General features: G+C 35.1%; 1 protein-coding gene and 1 long non-coding RNA gene across 7 annotated transcripts in view; both read left to right on the forward strand.

Moving 5' to 3' along the window:
* The window catches only part of LOC125960907 (uncharacterized), an 840,695-nt gene that overhangs the window by 704,878 nt on the left and 119,017 nt on the right, over window positions 1-16,800 (forward strand). The gene's annotated exons all lie outside the window — the stretch shown is intronic.
* SRBD1 (S1 RNA binding domain 1) overlaps window positions 1-16,800 on the forward strand; it is a 231,045-nt gene that overhangs the window by 126,361 nt on the left and 87,884 nt on the right. For 4 of the 6 annotated variants that reach the window (XM_033419145.2, XM_033419146.2, XM_049696370.1 and 1 more), the window contains exons 16-17: window positions 5,541-5,623; window positions 15,687-15,716. In XM_033419145.2, coding sequence (XP_033275036.1) covers window positions 5,541-5,623; window positions 15,687-15,716 — 113 coding nt within the window. The remainder of the gene's footprint in view (window positions 1-5,540; window positions 5,624-15,686; window positions 15,717-16,800) is intronic. The other 2 variants (XM_033419147.2, XM_004264994.3) reach the window with 1 other exon arrangement.

The raw sequence follows: 16,800 nt of genomic DNA on the forward strand, positions 1-16,800 counted from the left end.
CTTGAAAACATGCTAAGTGAAAGAAGCTAAACACAAAAGGTCACATATTGTATGATTGCATATATGTGAAATGTCCAAAATGGGCAAATCTGCAGACACAGAGAGCTGATTGGTGGTTGCCAGGGGCTCGGGAGAGGGGACAATGAAGAGGGACTGTTTAATGTGTACAGGGTTTCCTTTGGGGGTGATGAAAATGTTTTGGAACTTGATAGAGGTGGTGGTTTGCACAATGTTGTAAGTATACTAAATGCTACTGAATGATACACCTTAAAATGGTTAAGTTTATGTTATGTGAATTTCACATCAGTAAAAAAAGAAGAAATGAATTAGACCTCCCATTCCACACAGTTGAGTAACTGTCCTTCCACTTTTGCAGAAGACTGGAGAATTGTTCTCTAGAGAGGGTTAAACCGAAGGTTTCTACACTGGAGGACATGGGTTATAGGTGAGAGTGGGAATACCTACTAAAAAAAAAAGAGAGATTAAATAATTATTGACATGCTGTTGTAGATACCTTATGTGGGAGACTAGGGGATTCTGACTAACACAAGAGAAAACACCTAAAGAAACCTTATGTGGGAGACTAGGGGATTCTGACTAACACAAGAGAAAACACTTAAAGAAACTGAGATCAGAGATTTCACAAAGAAATGGCCAAATCACCCTATAGTGAAGCCCACAGTTGACAAACCTCACCTTTGAGCAAAGCACTTACAGTCAGCTTTTTAGTACCCTACTCCTGATGGAAAGTCTGGGGTCACTTAACATGTAAGGAAAACTTATGCTATTAAAGACAGATGCCAAAATATGGGGTGGGAGGTGGGGTACACTACATGGAAGAAATAGAGACTATACAGAAAGAAGAAAAATAAAGAAAAAGTTTGATATCCTTAGAGAAAAGACATTTCTTTCGAATTTAAGGGTAGATTTGCATAAAGTAAAATTCACCCTTTTTAGGTACACCATCTATGAATTTTGAAAAGCTTGTACTAGTCAGGTAGCCACAACCACTGCAATCAAGATATAGAGTATTTATATTAGGTCAGCAGATTTGTCAGCTCCTTATTGAAAAATGTAATTACTAATTACAGGATCAAGATTATAATAAATTTGCATTAAGAGCATTAAAACTACATTTTAATAAGCTTTTTAGTGAAAAAAATTCTAATTTGAAGTTGTTGAATGAAATAAGACAGCATGGGGATTCCTCTGTTGCTGTCTGATGGCAAGAGGAAGTACAAAAAAGAAGTGAGTATTAGACTTTAAAAATAAAGATTTCCACTTCGATATTCTCAGATAACAGAGTAAGGCAAATTTTAAAGAGAACACAGTTTAGTACAGTCTTTTAAGCAATACATTTATTTGCTCTAGAAGCTTTAAGCTTCTATGTATTTCATGGAACTGAAGACCAAAACCAATAGAACCCCTTTTGTTCTTTGGATATAAGATACCTTATGAATGAGGGGGAAATGTTGTTTTCAGTGCTACTGCATATGGCTCTCTGGTTGCTTACCTTTTAGGATGATAATCTTCACTCGGTCGAAGCTCCTTTTCCCTGCTTTTTACTGTCTTCCTTTACACAATATGTTTCATTACCGTTTAACAAATTACCATTTATTAAAAACGAAATTCCTATATGTACTTTTTTCCCTTTTTCCTTGGTCTGTCTAGTCTGCTACAATGCAAGACTCAATTACTGTGGCTTATAATATGACTTGCCTTAATGTTTTTTTTAATTGCACTTGTCCTATGCATTTCTTCCTTTCTATGTAAACTTTAGAGCCATTTAACTAATATTTTTCAAACTCTGTAGAAATACAGTGAAATTCCATTAAATTTATACCTTCATCCAGGTTATGCACATTTTATTTTTCTTACTCACCTGCAGTACACACACACACACACGCACACACACGCACACACACCACAGACAGTGAATGGATTCTCCTTCATGATATTTTCTTATTGGTTGTTGATGGCATATGGTGGAGCATCAGTTTTTGTCTGGGTGTCTTGACACCAGCCAACTGATTGAAATCTTATTAGTTCTGATATTTTTTCAGTTGACTTGCTTGGGTTTTCTAAGTAGACAGTCATCATCTGCAAGTAATAATAATCTAGTTTCTGTCTTTTGAGTAATTATACCTTCTTTCTTTTCTCTTCCAATTGCGTTAACTAGAACTTCCTAAACAGTGGTAAATAGTCGCAGTGATACAGAGAAATGTTGACGTTACATGTGGGCAAAATAGTCAATATTTGCCATACATTTGGACAAACTGCATTTAAAAAATACGTAACAACTTCATTGAGATATAGTTTACATAGCATACAGTTTACCCTTTTAAAGTATATGTCATCATTTTTTAGTATAGTCAGAGTTGTGTAACTATTGCCACTATCCAATTTTAGAATATTTTCATCGCCCCTAGAAACCCTATACCCATTAGCAATCGGTCCCCCTTCCCCTCTTCTTCCCAATCCCTGGAAAGCACTAATCTACCTTCTGTCTCTATGGATTTGCCTATTCTGGATATTTCGTATAAATGGAATCATTACAATATGAGGTCTTTTGTGATTGGCTGGCTTCTTTCACTTAGCATAGTGTTTTCAAAGTTCACTCATGCTGTAGCATATATCAGTACTCCATTCCTTTGTATTGCCAAATAATTTACCATTATACAGGTACACCACATTGTATTCATCCATTTATCAGTTGTTGGATATTTGGGTTGTTTTCACCTTTTTGGCTATTATGAATAATGCTGCTGTGAACATCCATGTACAAGATTTTATGTAGACCGATGTTTTCATTTCTTTTGAGTATGTACCTAGGAGTAAAAACTTGGGGACATAGGGACATAGGGTAACATGTTACATAAGTAATATGTTCCAGAAGTCTTTTTGACTTCTTCTGCTATACTTTCCTCACCATTCCTTCTCTGCCTCTTTCACCATTTCCTCCTTCTCTTTTCTGTCTCAAAATATGAATGTGCCCCAAGTTTTCGGGCCATGATTCTTACTCCCTCTTCTTTTTTTTTTTTTATCAGCAATCTGTTAAACTCCTTTTGCCTGAACTACTTATCTGTCTCTTACTTTCAGAAATCTGTTGTCAGCCTGATCATTATTACTGTTTATTGCATAACCCTTCTCTTGATTATCCTGCCAGCAGGAAAACACCACCATCTTTTCTCCAAAGCCTGAGCGTACTACTTTTCGAATTCTACTTTAAACAATATTCATCTCTCTCCCTCCTCCTGCCTCCCATCTCTTCCATGCTTGGGTTTCTATGCTACACAGAATGAACAGCATCTGAAAGTGAAATGCCAATTCTAGAAATATTAGATCTATGTTGGGGGTTGTTTACTGGGTACAGTGTAACTCCAGAAGCCATTGGGACTTATTGTAGAATTAATATGTTATCTAGAAGCCATCATTTTAAATCCATTGTTGCTAATATTTAGCAATATTAGGATGAACAAAGGATACACTGGCAGTGAACTGTTAGGAGGGAATCCAGTAGAAAATAGTTTAAAAGCCTTTTGTGTATTTCAGAAATGTTAAAATATGGGATCTACTCACACAATTTCTAAGTTTAGGTTTTCATAATGTGGGTTTTCCTGAAGGTGTAGATTTGAGAGATTTACCTATTATTGATATACTTTTATTGAATTTCTAATATTGCCTTCCTACACAGCAAACGTTCTGATGCCTGTTACCTTAACTTGGTCTACTGTTGTGGGTTGTTTTTTTAATCCAAAAATATTTTGGCAATGTATGTACGTGTTTGAAAATCACTCTTATTGTATAATATATGTAAAGGCTAGAATAAAGAAATAATACAGTTGAGTTGTCCCTTGGTATCCACAGGAGATTGGTTTCAGGACCCGTCTCAGATACCAAAATCCAAGGATGCTCAAGTCCCTTACATAAAATAGCATAGTATTTGCATATAACCTATGCACATCCTCCAATATACTTTGAATCATCTCTAGATTACTTATAATACCTAATACAATGTAAATGTTATGTAAATAGTTGTAAGTGCAATATAAATAGTTGCTGAGAGCATCAAATTCAAGCTTTCCTTTTTGGAACTTTATGGAACTTATTTTTCGAATATTTTTGATCCATAGTTCGTTGAATCTGTGGATGTGAAACCCACAGATATGGAGGCCTGACTATTTGGTTTTAGAGGATATCAGGTATTTCTCTGGTGGCATATGTTTTCATATGACTATAAATGTGGTTATTAAAGGAAACCATTTCTCCTATAACCTGGCATGCTTGCACTAATTAACTTTTTATGAGATTTGATGAGAAAGGTGTATGTGAAGGCCTTGGAATCCCCATCTCTTCTGTGGGAGAAATAGGCAGATTGTAAAACATCAGCTTATTGCTCTCTAAGCTTACTTTGCAAGCTGCCATTGTCACTGTCTGTTAGCAGTAATCATAAAAGATATGAAAAAGACTTGAATGTGCAGTGAACTTTACGTTCACAGTAGATCTTATCTCTGATGAGAGGTGGCACAAATCACTGACTGGAGAATCTGATAGTTACGTCTAAGAAGTTGGCTTCTTTTACCAGACCTTGAACAATTTAACACGAAAACAGGCATGGGGTTTCCTTTAATGGCCTTAGTGTTTTTACTTAATGAATTTATATTTCATCCAACCTTCTGTATGAGTAGGTGACACTGACTAGCTTTCATGTGTTTAGAAAATAAAAGCTGTTCATTTGTAAACACTCAATGCAACTAAATTTCTTTTCTCTAAATCTATCTTATAAGCTAAATTAGTTATGAGATTTTGTTAATAACATATGGCTTTTAAAAAGATGATAATAAATGATGACTAAATAAAAATCATGACACGAAGGATGTTTAAAGTTAACTCTCAAGTCTCTTAAAAATGGAAAGTAATGGTCAAGAAAGGGATGTAATTAGGACTGTGCATGTGTTAGGAACAAGCAGTTGGGACGCAGATCACTTCTCAGACTAATCTTGCAATCATATTCAAGGTGATTCAAGAGTATTCACTAATCAACTAACGATCTCTGATTGCAATAAGATATGATTCTATCATTTACTCATCTTTATCAGGATCTAGTCCTAATAAGCATATTTAATGTACAAATGTGTATCATGTTTATAGCAATGCAGGATTATTTAAAAGTAAAACAAATATCTACTTGTTCTTTAAAGTGTGAGGTGCCCTACTATACTATATTTAAAGAACGAACAGGTAATTGTATAAATATAGCAACTAAGTGTTTTATTTGTTTTTCCAAATGTATAACCCTTTCAGTGTGTTCGTGCTCAGGAATACCTAGGAGTTCTGGTGACATAATTAATCCTGAAATTTTGCATTCACTTTTTGTGTGGGGGAAAAAAAAAGGAACTCTGAAACTTGGTTAAATTGTTGGCCTCCTTGGGGGAAGGAATAAAGAGGGATAACTATGCATTATGAGGAACTAAAATAGTAATTATCTGGATACTGCTTTTACATTAAGCCATACTTGTTTTCTGATTCTGTTTTTTCAGTTTCCATAGCAAGGCGTGTACAAGATCCATTAGCTGAGCTAGTGAAAATTGAGCCGAAGCACATTGGAGTTGGAATGTATCAGGTAAAGCAGTGTGGATCATTTAATTTGTGAAATCCATCAGTACAGAGACGGTACTCAAACTTGGCATAGTAATTGTCAGTGGGAATAAGTTCCCATTTTCAAAGGTTATACAGTTTGTGGAAAGGTAGTTAGGTGTTATAAATTATTCAGGAAGGAGGGAGTTTTTTTTCCTGGTCTTTATGATTTTGATTAAGGCTCATAATGGACTATAATCAGTTTAAAGACTATTAAAACTCTAGATACGACTAGTAACTTAATCTGAAGAGCCTCTCCTTTTAATGTCGCTGTAAAAATGGAAGGGGTGTGGAGAAAGGGGGGTATGTTGCCTCTTTTTCTAAACCAGTATGAGCTATTGATCTTTATTGATCTTTCAGGAAGAAGCCTTTGGTACCTACTGTGATTTTTTTTCCTGTTTTCATTCCTATTTGAGTATTATAGTTAGTTTTTGGTCATTGCCCAGTATGAGCTAAAACCTTTCATTTTTGTTACTGTTTAGTAGTAATAGTGCTTCTTGGTGTTGCTGCTGTATTTTCAGTTCTTGAGACTGTGTTCCTTAGGCAATTGAGGGCAGCACTAAATCTTGGCAAAATGAATCCATGTTGGCTTAAGTGGTCTCCAGAAACCTCAAGTTGAATTATTTTCTCTTTGATGAAAGTTCTTCTTAAGCCTGAAATAGAATATTACTCTCTATATAATTTTCATGAGATTTGAGTGATAGGTACTATACTTTCTCTAAGGAAATATTATATGAAGTCATGGAATCTGTGGCCACTAGAAATGGAAGAGACCTTTGAGATCATACAACCCTACCCTCCTCATCTGACAGGAAAAGAAGCTGTGTCCTAGAGTAGTTAGGATTTTTACCCAGGCTCACACCGTCAAAGCCTGGACTAACCAGTCATATATTGGGACTTAACTGGAGTTTTCCCATTGTACAGCAAGTTAGACCAAGAGGCATCCAAACCTTTAACTGGACTTGTTCACTGGCGAGGATGCTTCCTAAAGGGACTGATCTAGCTACAGATAGATAAAATGCCTAGTAACTAAAGAGTATACCTCTTATAGCAGTTTTATGATATAGGCATCATAGTTAAGAGAAATTATAGTTACATTAATTTAAGGTGAAGTTATGGAAGTTATGGAATACCTCGGTTCCTTAGTGAAACAAAGGAAAGAGAGAGTCAAACTTATAGAGCCCAGGAGGCTAGTAACCTATTGGCATCAAAGTGGTCTTTAAGTAAATAGCAGGGACCTAGTCTCCAGATTTGGATTCAGAGATAGCATTTAACGTGAAAACAGTTTGGAATTCATTCCAACAGCAATGAGAAGTAAAGGAAGAGTTTTAAGCAGAGGAATGCCGTGATCTGATTTGTATTTTTAAATGTTGACTCTGACTACTCCAGGTGAAAGATAATGGTGGCTTGGACAAAGTTAATGGCAGTAGAAATGGAAAGAAGTTAAATCTATTTTTAGGGACTGCTTGGTAATAGTGAGGGAAAAGGAGTTGTGAAGAATTTGCTCCAAAGGTCCTGAGGATGCCTGAGTGGAGCAGATTTGGTGAGGATAAGGTTAGTAATTCAGTTTCAAACATGTTAAATTTGAGGTGCCTGTAAGAAATACAGGAAAGTAGGAGTTGGATATACAAGTCTGAGATTAAGAGATATGGCCATATTAACATTGGAGTACAGACTATTTAGCAAATAATGACACTAAGAAAATGATCAAAATGGTGGGCAGAGCTCATGATATTCTAACTAAATTACCACCACCACTGGCATATGCACAACACCAAATTCCGTAAGATGACAGAAAGGTTGTACATATATATCTGTACCTATGTAAACACTCACTTACATGAATCAATTGATAATAGTCCGGGAAAAATAAGAAAGGGTCCCATCAGTGGGTAGAAATTTGAGGAACTCTTTAAAGATATTAAGCCTGAAGAATCACATCCACAGAAAAATGAAACATGGTGGAGCCACACCCAAAAATATATAGATCAGCAGGGTTCTCAAAGCAGAATCATATTCAAGTAGTGGGGAGGGGACCTGCAGGATTAGATAAGCAGGTGTGTATAGAGTGGCTAGGCCTGTGGAGACCCCCCCTCCCTCAATATTCTGTGAGTCCCAGCTAAAGCACTGAGTATAACACAGAGGCCAGAGAGGCTGGGTGATCCCTCAAGTAACTTTTGATTGTCAGGAAGCTCAAGGAGTCTCTTCCTGGCAGGACAAACTCCTGACATGTACATGACACCTGGCATCATATCCCACATTATCACTCGAGGCACATGGTGCTTAACAGAAACAGCATACACAGACAAAGAGGGACTCTGAAACGATCTTGATGCCAAGAATCACTAAATGTTTGAGGAAAACCTATGATAGAAAAATGAGGCATCAAACTTAAAAAACTAACACCCAAAGAAACAATGAACAGGCAACAGACTCTGAAATAAGTTAAATTAACATTCACAGAGAGATAAGTGGTTATTGCATTTCTAAAACAAATATGGGATAGAATGAAATTAAACCAATGTAAGAATTTTAAAATATGATTGTTAAGATTTAAAAAAACCCCATATAAACAGGTGAAATAGAGTGGACACAGCTAAAAGCAAATTAATGAATTGGAAGATTGAGCTAAGAGATTCCTTCCTTAGAGTGCAGTCTTAAACTGAAAAAGGTGGGAAGCATGAACAAAAAGTCATATGATGTAGAGCTCCTTCTAAAGCTTCAATATTCATCTAACAGAAGGTTCAAATAAACAATGAGTGAAGGGGAGTTATAATCACAGAAATAATAGAATGAAATTTCTCCAGTTGACAGACAAGTCTTTTGAAAAGGCCTAATGAATACTGCATAAAAGAGTAACAAAAGACCTACACTCAGATGCCTTCCTGTGAAATTTCAGAATGCTAGTAATGAGGAGGAACTAACTAAAAGCTTCCAGAGAGCAAACATAGTTTATCTACAAAGGAAAGAATCAAGTTGACATCAGTCCTATTATTGGTAAAAAACAAGTAATAGAAGATAGAAATGCAGTAGTTTTGAAGTTGTGAGAAAAATTTTATTTTGAACCTATAATTCTATATTCAGGCAAACCAGCAATTCAGTGTGAGAGGAAAATAAAAGCATTTTTGGATCTGTAATGATTCACCTTCTCTGGTTGTTACAGACCTTCTTTGAAAGAATTATTTATGGAATTACTCCTGCCTAAAGTGTCGGAGGGAGGGTCGGGGGGATGGGGCGGGGAGGGGGAATAGAGGTCCGAAGAAGGGAAAGGCATGTTGTGAGGAAACAGGATCAAGGTAAGGAAACAGTGGAGAGCTTTACAATACACACATATCCAGTAAAGTGTATTTGTATTGTTGAGTCTCATAGTTTTTTAACTATAATGTTCATCTTTAAATATATTAGTCTGGATCAGATCAACTCAACATGAGAGGGTATAAGAAAAAGAAGTGATGAAGTATTAGGATTCTTTTTCAGGAAAAACATAGCAACACATACATTTAAAAACAGCTTTATTGAGATATAATCACAAATCATACATACATACATACTTGAATAAATTCACCCACTTAAAGTGTACAAGTCAAAGATTTTTAGTATATTCATAGGGTTGTGAAACTGTTACCCTTAATTTTTGAACATTTTCATCACCCCAAAAGGAAACCATTAGCAGTCACTCTCCAGCGCTCCCTTCTTCCCCAGCCCTAGAGCAACTACTGATTTATTTTTTGTATCTATTGAGTTATCTATTCTGGATCTGTCATATAAATGAAATTATACAATATGTGGCCTTTTGTGACTGGCTTCTTTCCTTTAGCATAATGTTTTCAAGGTTCATCCGTAGTGTAGCATGTATCAGAACTTCATTCCTTTTTATGGGTGATAGTATCTCATTGGATATATACACCACATTTTGTTTATCCATTTATCAGTTCATGGAAGTTTGGGTTATTTCCATTTTGGGGTCATTATGAATAATGCTACTATGAACATTTGTGTACAAGTTTTTATTTTAATTTATTTTATTTGGGGTGGGTAGATTTAGCATTTTATTTTTAAATAGGTATTGGTTAGTGAGCAACAAGAAATTATCATTAGATATTCAGTTCTTAGGTGAGCTAGCATTGTTCAGTGGATCCATCCCAAACTAGTCTATTGGCTTTTTATCTCGAGAGATATGGATGTATAGTAAAACTGTGTACAAGTTTTTATGATGTATGTTTTCATTTCTCTTGAATATATACCTAGGAGTGGATTTGCTGTGCTATGTAACATAAGTTTAAAGACAGATGATGAAGTAGGGAATTTATTGGCCACAAATATACATGTACATATAACTAGTACATATTTTATTATTAGAGTTTGGTATTTTCTTGTTGATTTGTACACATTTATATATTGGTTTATATAAAACATTTACAAAACATTGACAAAGAGCCTCTACATACCATTCACCATGGATGAAATATAAATTTCTCTCTTTATCAAACAAACCCAAATTAGACAAGGGGTTATTATTTCAACCTAACAGTTGAGTAAAGTTGTAATAAAGTGATAAATATCTGTACAAGTAAGAAGGGTACAGTGAAATGAGCATTCACAAACACTGCTGGTGGAAGTGTAAATTGTTATTTCTAGCGAATAGTTAATACCAATCAAGATGCACTTTAAGAAAAGGCATCCCTTTGACCTGGTAGTTCTTCCTTTAGGAGTCTCTTCTCAGGCAGTAATAAGAACTATTTCTAAAATTCACATACAAGTTTGCTGTTACAGCAAAATGTTGGAAGCAGCTACAATAGGAAAATAGTTAAATGAGTTATGGTATATCCACCAGTTGAAATATTTATACAACTATTAAAAATTTAGACTTTCAAGGCCGATTTAATGACATGAGAAATTGCTCTTGACATATTTTTAAATTGCAATAAAGTTGTTGATACAGAATTAAACCAATTTGTGTTTTAGAACTAGAGATGTGCATTTACATTGAAGAAAAAGGTAACTGGCTGGTGACTGATATTTATATCTTTGTTGGTGGTGTGATTAGGGAATCTTTTCTTTTCCTTTCCTTTCTTTTTTTTTTTTTTTTACTTTTTTTCAAACTTCTTATAGTGATTATGTATTAGGAAAGATGTGCTGTAAAACAAATATCTGTTTCCATTTCCTAGCCGATGGGCCACTTAATTTTAAACCTTGATACAATAGACTTCCGGTACGACCAGAGTGGGGCTGGATTTCTTTTTAGTTGGGACCTTTAAGTGCTTTTAGTATAAATTTAATACTTACATTTATTCTGATTTAAATTATGAGTAGCCGGACAAACAGTGCTGATTTTAAAAATGAAAGCTGTTCAAAGAATGTTAAATAGATGAAATAATAGAAGCTATAATATTATTTCAATAGAAACTAAAATACTTTTGGTTTAATAACAGCTAAAATGCTCAAGGCAGCACTCCAGTCCTTGTCTTAGAAAATGGGGAGAGCTGATTTCAAAAACACATGCCTGTCATTATTTCTGGAGAGAGAGGCAGCCAGTGTGGTCGAATGACAGCATATCCCTAACTGACCCCTAAAGACTTTGCTGGAAAGTGGCTTGGTGTTACTCCCAAGAAAACACTCCAGGGTGAGAGCAGGATGATGCAGGGTTGGCTCTGTTGAGTTCTGTGGGACATGGGGAATGATGGTTTTAGCTTGGCCTTGTCATATCCTGAGAGTACAACTTGAGTACGTTGGATTTACTTGCTATTTATTTCTTCTTTGAACTGTGTTTTAGATACTTTCATGCTCATTTACACCTGTATTTGTTAATGAGTATGCACGGTAAAGTAGGAAAGACAGGGCAGTCCCCTTTCCTCCTTTGTGCCTCTCTGTTAGATCATTTGATGATATTAGAGAGTGAAATGGTTTTCCAAAATGAGTTTCTGGAACCCTTAGTGGATTTTCTATATCCAGGCCATCTTTATTCCTCATTATTATGTATAATGAGGAGTCACTGTAAAAGGAAAATCATCTTCCCAGCTGCAGTTTTTCATCATAAAAACTCAAAGGTGGGAATTTGTATTTTATTTCCCTACCCCCTCTGTGGGATCAGTTCTGGATAAAAACTAAACAAAACCAAAATAACCCAACTCTTCAGTGGTGACATTACTCTGTTAAAACCTATTTTATAGTTAATATTGTAGGGATTATGAAATGTTTTAGTTTAGGTATGTAAAGGGTAATAAGGATTCTCATCTGTCCTGTATTGTTTGTCCAAATCTTTTTAAACATTTTAATCCTTTAATTATGTGTTATTGTAGAGTGGAATATAGAAAAAAGTCTGTCCCATGGATATCCACTTAGATGACTTTACCTGGATTTTGCCCCCTATACTAAAGCAATATTTTGAAATGGATAAAACGCAAATGTGAAAGAAACATAGAGGAAGTTGTTCTAGAAATTGGGCAGTATTCACATAGATGAGTTCCTTGACAAACGTTTTTACAATCTTGTCCCTTAACTGTAAATCCCAGGATACGGGCTGTACTTGAATCCCTGATTTACCAGGTATTTATGCATGAAATTCAAACTTAGCCTTGCAATTTAGGTATTTCATTTATTTTGACCATAACTGAGCTGTTTCTGTAATTGAACAAAAACAAGTAATTGACCTTGACTGGGAGCATGAACTCATATATTAGAATTTCCTGGTTATTCCTAAATTTAAAGTTTTAAAATGTCTTTTCTGGGTATGTTTTTTCACTTCTGGTTGAATTATGCTTCCTATGTTGAGGTATTAACTATAGTTTTCTCAGGTTCTTAGAAATCACTGACGATGTAATAAGCCATGTACATATGCACACACCCTAGTATAACACCATTACTTATCTTTAAAAGAAATGTGAAATGTTGGTGTGGTTTGAAAAACCTTTTACCAATAATACCTTAAATTATTAACAATGAAATAGGTAATTACCTTTGTCTTTTGTTTACTTACTCTTTGTATGTCATTGACCTTGGACAATGAAACTAGATCAATTTCCGTTTCTACTTAAGTTCGCCTTCTGGTTTCATACATCGGCACAAAAATCACTTTTAGGATTTCTAAAACTTTAAAGTATTTTCACAGTATTTTAAACTAGGTTTATCATGAATGATTTAAAAAAATTACACATGACACTAAAGGTACTACCTACCATAATGGAAAAGATTTTTAAGTTCTGCATTAGAATCTAAAACATCTCTGAATCAGAAAACAGTACATAGAAAATCCACAGACAGGGAGAAGGTATTTGCATCACATAAAACCTACAAAGGATCCATAATTTATAAAGATCTGCTATAAATTAAGAGAAAAAAACAATTCCACAGAAAAATAGCAAGGGACGTGAACAGGCAATTGACAGAAGAGGAGACACACACAGAAAATAAAAATGTGAAAAAAATTATCACTCTGATTAATAATTGGGGAAATGCAAACTAAAGCCATGATGGGAAACCTTTCAGGTTGTCAAAAGTTAGTCTGACAGTTTGGATGTTAGCAACAATATGGAGCATTGGGAATCTTACACATTATTTGTAGAAGTCTAAACTGGCACAGCCTCTTTGGAGAGCAACTGGAAACTAGTAAATTGAGAGACTGGGATTCTCTTCAACTTAATTTTGTTGCTAGATATTTATAGCCTTGAAAAACTCTCTCTCATGTGCACAAGAAGACATGTACAAGAATTTCACTGAAGCACTATTTATAGTAGTAAAAATTTGGAAACAGTATGTCCCTCATCTGGAAAACAGGAAAATAAAACTGTAGTATACTCAGATGGTAGAATATTACATAGGAGCAAAGATGACCCAATTAGAGCTACCTATATTAATATGGATAAACCTCATAAGATACAATATTAAGAGAGAAAGCAAGTTGCAGAATATGTATAGTATTTTATGATTGGTATAAAAATTTTAAATATGAAAAATAATACTGTGTACTATTTATGAATACCAATGTACAAAGTAAGAATATAGAAATAAGTACTGGAATCTAAGGTAGTGGTTACCTTGAGTGGGGCATGAGATGGGAGGGGAATGGGAACGGGGAGGGGTATAACAGGAGTTTCAACTGTATATTATATTTCTTAGGCTGTTTGGTGGGTACCTGGTGTCCTTTATACTTTATAACTTTTTTGTTAAGTAAGTCAAATTTTATAAAAAGATGCAAGAAAGCTGGGTCAAATGATAAATGTGTTTTATCTCAGGAACTTTGGCTTTCAGTTGGTTTTAATTTCTGCCTTATACGTTGGGGTGTGTGTGTGTATTTTACTGTAAGGATTTATGTAACCAGAAAAATAATAAAGCTATTTTCATTTTCCAGTGAAAATGAAAAAATACTTTTAATACTAGGTTACATTTCTCTTCATAATATTCTTTCAAATTTTCATCTTTAAGACTAATTTCACAGCAAATCAAATACTCTTTAATGCAGAGTTTTAACACTATATTTTTTCATTTCACAAATATTGGATTCTTCTCTGTGAATTTTAAGAATTAAATATTATTTGCTTTGCTCCATTACCTGAAATGGTCATTTCAGAGACATGGCCTAAGACAAACCTGTAGACTGTTATAACTTCTAGTGTTTATTTACAGGACAGAGTTGGGTAGAACAGATGTTTAAGGGGTTATAGTATAATGTGTTGTAATAATGTTACCATAATATGACTAGCATTCATCCTATACTATTTTCTTTTCACCACTACACCCCCACAACCAACAGACTCCTAAATTACCTAAATTAGAAACCTTAAGATTAGGCAAGGGAGCTTTTAATAATCCTAGCCTACACTACCTCCCCAGATATTTTAGTTTAATTGGTCTGGGGTAGGCCCTAGACATCAACAAACTTTTTAAAATTCCACAGGTGATTCTAATGTACTGGCAGGGTTAAGAACCACTGCTTCTTAAAGTACAGTCCCTGGACCAGCAGCATCAATATCATCTGAGAACTTGTTAGAAATGCAAATTTTTGCACCCCCTTCCCAGACATATAGGATCACAAATTCTGTGGGTGGGGCACTGGAATCTGTGTTTTAATGGCTAAGGTTTGAGAACCACTGGTCTCTAATGCTTCTCAAGCTTGAATGTAAAAAAACCCTTCACAAGGTCTTGTTAAAATGCAGATTTTGATTCAGTTGGTCTAAGGTGGGGACTGAGATTCTGCGTTTCTAATAGACTCCCAGGTGATACCAGTGCTGTTTGTCTGAGGATTATACTTCGAGTAGCAAGAGACCCTACTGAAAGCCTCTTGGGCCGTACCCCAGACCCGTTGAATCAGAATCTGATTTTAACAAGATTTCCAGGTGTTTTGAATTCACATTACAGTATTTGTAATGTAGAAGGAAAATCAGGACATGCCAGTATCTAAGGGGGATGAGAGCTTGAGAAGCAAAAATCAATATTGTAAAACACTGAAAAAAATAAAGGTAGGATAAGAACTAAAAATGTGTCTTTCATGTTTTATTATTTTTTATTGTTGATGGTGACCCTAACAAGAATAATTTCATTGGAGTAGTGGAGGCAGAAGTCAGAAGTAGATTGAGGACTGAATGAAAGGTGAGCACTTAGAGAGAGGTATATACAGATCTTTAAAGGAGAGAATTTTCAAAGGAGGTCAGGATTTAAATGTGTTTAAATGTTTATAGGAAGGAAGTAGAAACAGAGAGGGAGAAGTTGAAGATGCTAGAGAGAGAGGAAGCTAGATGCCTGAGGAGATGACACCCACAGCTTACCTAAGAAATAGGCTAAGGAAGGAAATGGACAAGAGTTCAGAAGAGAGAAGCTCCTGGGGTGGTGGGTGACTGGGAAGAAGTGGAAGAGAGCAGGACTGGGAGGGGTTGAACATTTTTTTTCTCTTTGAAGTAGGAGCCTACTGTTGTATACGCCTCATCCCCCACCCCAAAGAAACAGCTGCTAGTTTTAAGATTGCTGAAATCATAGTATTCTTTTGTTTACTGTCTCTCCTCTAATGGAATGTAAACTCTCATATGAGGACAAGGTGTTTCCACCTCTATCCACAGCTCCCAGGACCTGGCACACATAGATACTCAGTAAGTATTATATTTGCTGAATCAATGAACGAATGGTAGATTATCGGTATAGCTGCTCACTTATTATATTTTTCACTCTGTTGTGAACGCACCATAAAATTTTATACCCTCTCACTTAAAAATTTTGTTTGGTAAACTTGAAATGTTGGTTACTAGTATTTTTTTTAATGAATCTCTTTTCGGGAAAAGCGAGAACTTAAGGAGCAGAGAACATTAGAATAGCCATGTGGAGTGAGAATGGCTGTGGAATGTAAAGGATTGCTGGGGATGAAAGAACTAGTCTTCATAGCACGTATCTCTTCATTTCTTTCTTCCCAACAACACACATCCTTTTCCCTATGGAAATAATTTTTACCGGGACAGATCAGAGGGAGCACTTATATAGGAATGTTCTTTGATTGTGATTAAATTAGTAAATCAGTATTTCTAAGGATCTATGATTAATACAGTATAATATCCTTATCAAAGAAAAATCTTTGTTGCCATGGAATTCATCAGAATAGACTCTTTCCTTTAAAGTGAAATTGTCTATTAAAATGTAAGCTTATGGAAATTCTTTAAAATTTCATCTTTGTTCTCCACAGAGCTCTAAGGAGGTTTTTAGTATACTGGTTAGGTCTGATATTGGTTGTACGTGGATGGATAGCCTATAGACTAAAAATACGATTGTTGCAAAGATGTTTAATTCTGGCATTCATATAGATATTACTATTATATTTTGCTGAATATTTGTATATAATTATGTGTGGATAATTGTTTGGCATACTAAAGAGAGAACCTGAGATGTAATTCTTTACTCAGTGCAAAACACTACTATCTGTATAATATAATAATGTTCATATTAGAAAGAATTATTGAAAACTCAAATGTAAGGATTGTGCTAGATAATTATAGCGATTGGGAAGAGAAATAAAATGTGTAAATATTAGGAAGGCCACTTCCGAGAATTTAAAAACTATGTTCTATATATCTGATATTGTTCAGGAATGTTGATCAACTCATTCCTCTAAATATGTGTGTTGGAGGTGGGTGTTGATCGTGGGCTTTGAGAATAGCACAGATAAATTTAATTACTAGTAAGATT

The sequence above is a fragment of the Orcinus orca genome, chromosome 13 (assembly GCF_937001465.1).
Source record: "Orcinus orca chromosome 13, mOrcOrc1.1, whole genome shotgun sequence".
NCBI classification, from domain to species: domain Eukaryota; kingdom Metazoa; phylum Chordata; class Mammalia; order Artiodactyla; family Delphinidae; genus Orcinus; species Orcinus orca.